Source organism: Rhinoderma darwinii, chromosome 3 (genome assembly GCF_050947455.1).
Source record: "Rhinoderma darwinii isolate aRhiDar2 chromosome 3, aRhiDar2.hap1, whole genome shotgun sequence".
Lineage (NCBI taxonomy): Eukaryota > Metazoa > Chordata > Amphibia > Anura > Rhinodermatidae > Rhinoderma > Rhinoderma darwinii.
Window position 1 is genome coordinate 10,875,542 of NC_134689.1, and position 5,458 is coordinate 10,880,999.

The 5,458-nt window shown below is 43.8% G+C and overlaps 1 protein-coding gene across 1 annotated transcript in view; it reads left to right on the forward strand.

Moving 5' to 3' along the window:
• Positions 1 to 2,312: 2,312 nt before the first annotated feature.
• Positions 2,313 to 5,458, forward strand: part of DENND11 (DENN domain containing 11) — an 18,801-nt gene continuing 15,655 nt past the window's right edge. The window contains exon 1 of the mRNA XM_075855887.1: positions 2,313 to 2,588. Within this exon, the coding sequence (XP_075712002.1) occupies positions 2,378 to 2,588 (211 nt within the window). The 5' untranslated portion in view covers positions 2,313 to 2,377. The remainder of the gene's footprint in view (positions 2,589 to 5,458) is intronic.

Here is a 5,458-nt window from a genome sequence, read left to right on the forward strand (position 1 = left end):
GTTCACACAGAGTTTTTTTGCAGGCAGATTTTGACCTGCCTGCACTCTCGTTGCCATGTTTTTCAGCAGCGGCTATTGAGCGCCGCCGGCAAAGACCGCCACGGAAACCTCTTTCACTGACTCCCATTGATGTTAATGGGAGGTCAGAGATGGAAACGCCCGAAGAAAGGGCATGATGCTTCTTTTTCCTGCAAGTGGTTTTTTTTCCGCTCGCGGTAAAAAAAACGCCCCCACATCCCATTGGAATCAATGGGAAGCGTTTACGGACTTTTTTGGTGCGGTTTGCGACAAGGTTTCCGTGTGAAAAACCGTGCTTAAAAACTTAGTGTGACCAGGGTCGTAGGCAGGGTTCACACGGGTCGGATATGATGCGTAAAACTACGCAGTGTATGCGACCTAGAACCTGCAGTACATTGTGGTGCAGTTTTTCGGCCGGAATTTCCGCTTCGGAAAGCAGCTCTAGAAAAAACCCCAAAAAACGTTCATACTTACGCCGGCCGTAACCATGTTGACGCGCCCCTCTGACGTCCTGCAGCCCGGCCTCCTGGGATGACGGTTCATCCCATGTGACCGCTGCAGCCTGTGATTGGCTGCAGCAGTCACATGAGATGAAACATTATCCCTGGACGCAGGGGGTTCAATGGGGAAAACCAGCGATTTCACTACATAAATGTACATACTGCGAATTAAATAAACGCAACGCAGGTCAATTTATGAACGTTTTTTCGGCTGTTTTTTACGCAGCGTGTGGATGAGTTTTGTTCAAATACGTAATACGCTGCGGATAATACACAGTATTTACACTACGTGTGAACCCGGCCTTAGAAAACGCATTTATAGGGTTCATCGGGCACTGTATATAGGATGGATCGCGCACAGCGTTATGGATTCTGTTATAAAAAAGAAGCCATGGCACAGATGGGAACAAAGCATATTTACCATCCGTCACCCAGCTTTCTGCTATTCCTGAATGGCAAATATAGCTATGCAGCAATATGAGAGCTGAATTATAAAATGAATTGTATTAAATTAGAAAAACATGGCTGCTTTTTTCCAAAAACTCTTGTCCGTAGATTATATGCGGTATTGCAGCTCAGCGCCATATAAGTGATTAGGGAGGAGCTGCAATACCACACCTAGCCCATGGTCAAGAGTGGCGCTGTTTCTGGAAATAAGCAGGAGGTGTTTGTACTTAGCAGGTCTTTGCACTGAGGTATTGAGGGGGTCCCCCTCAATGAGTCAGTGTGAGATCCCCCTCTATGATGCCCATATAGTTGTCATCCAGCTTTCCTAGAAACAGAAACAACTGAGAAGCAGCTGATTTGATTTCTGGGGGACACGCTTAGGCGTAAGGGGGAAATATTGAGTGAGATGGAAACAGTCAGTAATACACGTAGAGATTCCTGTCATTGAAAATCTCTTTGTGATATACATTTAATATACCATTTTCAAGCCCTCTGCTTGCTTTCAGTAAATTAGGACATTCTTATTTACCTCTTGAGCGAGGCAAAAAACCTGAGCAGACCTCCAACAGCTGAGGGTTTGCTACAATTGTATCCAGTCTAGAGAATCCTCTGTGAGCTAAATACAGCTACAGCACAAATCTCTCCCCTGTGTTTTGTTACAATGTATCAGTGCAGGTAAAATGTATTAGCCTGGAATCCAAGCTATTCAACTCCACGAGGATTATCTAGATTGGATACGACTGCGACAAAGCCTCAGCTGTGAGAGGTATTGGGTCAGGACATGGTTTCAGCCTATGAATGGAAACATGCTTCCATTCACTGTTAGCAAGCAGAGATCTTGAAATTGGTAAAGAATTGAAACACAAAGTCTATTAGAAAGTTGCAGAACTTTTTATTGTTTGATGTTTAAACTTTATTGACAAAGACCTGGGAAAAACAAACATTTTAATGCCAATTTGCGCAATGTAGAATTGACATATAATCCATGTAGATGGCAGAGGCTGCGGCAGGTGTATTGTAGATGTTATTATCAGTGTGTGCCAGGTTCCCAGTGAGGTGCTGCTGTTTTTTATGGCCTCATGAATAATTTATCACAGGGACCATGTCTGGGAGAAGGAGGACACCCCTTTCCTCCATGTTGCTGGGTATACACAGATCTGGGGTGCAGTCAGTACATGGGGGGGCCGGCAGACACAATGCCCCAGTTGTCAGGACTCATACAAACCCCTTTGTGTCTCTCAATAACAGGCAGCTCTGGGCACAACAGCTGTTGTGGTCCTCGCCGGAAGTGACGTTAGTTGTGAAAGTTGTCTATCTCCCCCCGTACAAGCTGGGAGATAGAGCGGTTTCACAGGTGGTTGGCTCCTCCCGTTCACTTCCGGTGCCCGGGGCTGCTGACAGCTCTCAGCGGAATGGCCGGGCGGACGGACCGGGCTCCGCTTCTGGACTGGGCCGAGGCGCCGGGGGTTAGTCCTGTCCCGGAGGGAGAGCAGGGAGAAAAGTGGCCTCGGGGTTATGGGGCTAGCTGGAGCCGTACACCGCCGGGGGAGCTGTGCCCCCTGCCCCAGCTGGAGGATGATCACATCGTGGCGGTGTTCGTGGTCACATTCGATCCCAGGAGCGGTAATGAGCTGCGGGAAATGTGTCCAAAATACTGTATATTATAACGATGGCTGTGTATTATAATGATTGCATGTATAATGGTGACTGTATATAATGTATCTATAGTAGAATGATGACTGTATATAATGTATAGTAGAATGATGACTGTATATAATGTATAGTAGAATGATGACTGTATGTAAGGTATAGTATGACTGTATATAATGTATGTAGTGGAATGATGCCTGTATATAATGTATGTGTAGTGTTATGACTGTAATGTAGAGTAGAATGATGACTGTATATAATGTATGTAGAGTAGAATGATGACTGTATATAATGTGTAGTAGGAGGATAACTGTATATAATCTAATGTTCACTGTACATAATGATGGCTATATATGACTGTGTATGTATATAATAAGCTGTATACACACTGGGCCACTATCCGTCACATCACGCTGTACATATAGTAATTGTATGCTGATTGGATGACCGCTCTGATATATTTTTCACAATCGGAGCGTTTCTTCTGAATTTCCTCTTGGAAAGTTGTCCTGCCTGTTTTCATGATCGTTACTATGGAGTATTTACTGGACTATACATTGTGGCCTTGTCCTGTTTTGCCTGTATTCAGATATTGTACAGTATTCCGCAGTATTTTGGCACGGTGCGGCGTTGCATCGGGTACTGATGTATTATGCCACTCTGATCTAGCCACTCCCACTTAATTTAAACCACACCCCCTTCTTGGCATGGCATGCTGCTCGTGTAGCTCCTACATCCACATGGGTGGGGAATGACCGGTTTGTCCCCAGGACTGGGTATTGTGGGTGGTGCTGGTCACTGGTCTCATCAGCCAAAGACAACGCCCTGCAGGGGGCACCCTTCTAACTGCAAGGTTGCCCTTCTCTGCATTTCACCCAGTGAGACTCCTGGCAGGACGGCTACTATTTCCGGCTGGCATTACTAAAGGACTGGCTTTTATTTGTCTAGAGGGTAGTGGCTCAGGAGGTGCCACGGGAGTATTTAAGAGTGGGGGATAACATTTCATTCTCAACCCCGACAACAGAATAGAAGGACAGATGGATAAATACTGTGTATAGTTATTTATATAGTCAAATTCTTTTAATCTGGCATCCAGTAATCCAGAAATTCCTCAAGATTGGCAGATTCCGCCTATGTAAAATGCCAGCATGGAAGGTAGTTGGGGGTGTTTGACCTGCACAGAGGGGGCACCAACAGAAAGTACTGCACAGAGCACCATCCAATGTAAGGCCGACCTTGGATGCAAGATCCCCTCCCCCGATCATTGATGTACATCCGCATTAAAGATGGGCTGATCCCAAATTAGAGATCTATGATGTTACATTGGTCGCGGTCCTGTCGCCCCGTCTCCATCTCGCCACAGTCCGTACAGTCCTTCATTGAGATCAAAAGGAGATGTGGACGTCTGGGAGCTTCAGTACTCTCCATTGCATTGATGGCCCAGTCTCAGCCCCATCACTACTGATCGGTGGGGGTCCTAGGAATCAGACTACATGTCTTAAAGGGAAAGTGTCATATATATATATATATATATATATATATATATATATATATATATATTTATTTATTTTTTCTCATAATTAAAACTAGATAGTATAATCTTTTTTTTCTGATCTATTTTTATTTTTTGATTTTTTTTTTCATTTTACTTTCTGTACATAATCATGTTGGCGGCCATCATGCATGAGCTGCTGTTAACCGCTTTTAGAAATATGCTTTACAGCAGCCACATGGATTATGGGAACCTGTAAAGGAGGGGACCCATTCACTTCTATGGGAGACTGGTGTGGGCATGCTCTGTGACCTGTGCAGAGGTCACTGTGCTGTGAGAAGTAGGGGAGGAGCTATGTCCTCACCTATTGTCATTGGTGGATCCTGTGTTATCTATATAGAGGTGTTACCTGTCAGTGTATCCTGTCTGTGATTATAAGGAGATGACTGATTAGAAGTGATCTATAATGAACAGGAAGGGTCAGTCTATTATGAATGGTAAATAGTGTTGTTACCTGCATGTGATAATGAGATGATGCTCAGGAGTGATCTCTACAGAACAGGAAGGATCAGTCTATTATGAATAATGGATCCTGTGTTATCTATATATAGGTGTTACTTGTCAGTGTAATTCTGCCTGTGATGATAACGAGATGGTGCTGAGAAGTGATCTCTACAGAACAGGAAGGATCAGTTTATGAAAATGCAAGATTTTAGATTATTTTTTATTATAGATAATGACAAAATTCATAGAAAATATGTTTAACATAAAATGTTTATTTAAACAATAGGCAATTTTTTGACACATTCTCTTTAAAATCTGTCACCAGTGGAAAAAGGTACCCGTTGGGAACCTGTTGTTGGTAAGAGAGCCGTCGGACCTCAACCGATTTGTCTGCACTGTGTTCGTCCGGGACTTCCGGCCGAAATACGTCCGTCAATTACGGACGTAATTAGTGTGTGTGCACATACCCTAAGGGTTAAATGTGCAAAAACCTGTTGATTGTGTGGCTTCGATTTGCAGGTATGCTTGATAATGTATGTACAAGAAGGAAAACGAAAAGTAAATGCCCGGACTAAAAATATTTTTTCACTTCAGCAGTCAATAATTCAGAATTTACTTATTTTAATTTTTTTTGTTACTAATATTTCAGCAAAACCACAAGTAAAAAAAGCCAGACGAGTCACAGTAAAATTGTGGCATTACCGCAATATAACCTCACTGTCTCCCCATGGGAAACAAGGTCGTGGGTTGTGGGTTCCGCCGGGACTATAATATTGATGGCCGATCCTTAGCTATCATATCAGATCAGCTGACTTCTCTATTTACCAGGCGCAGCACCATACACTCT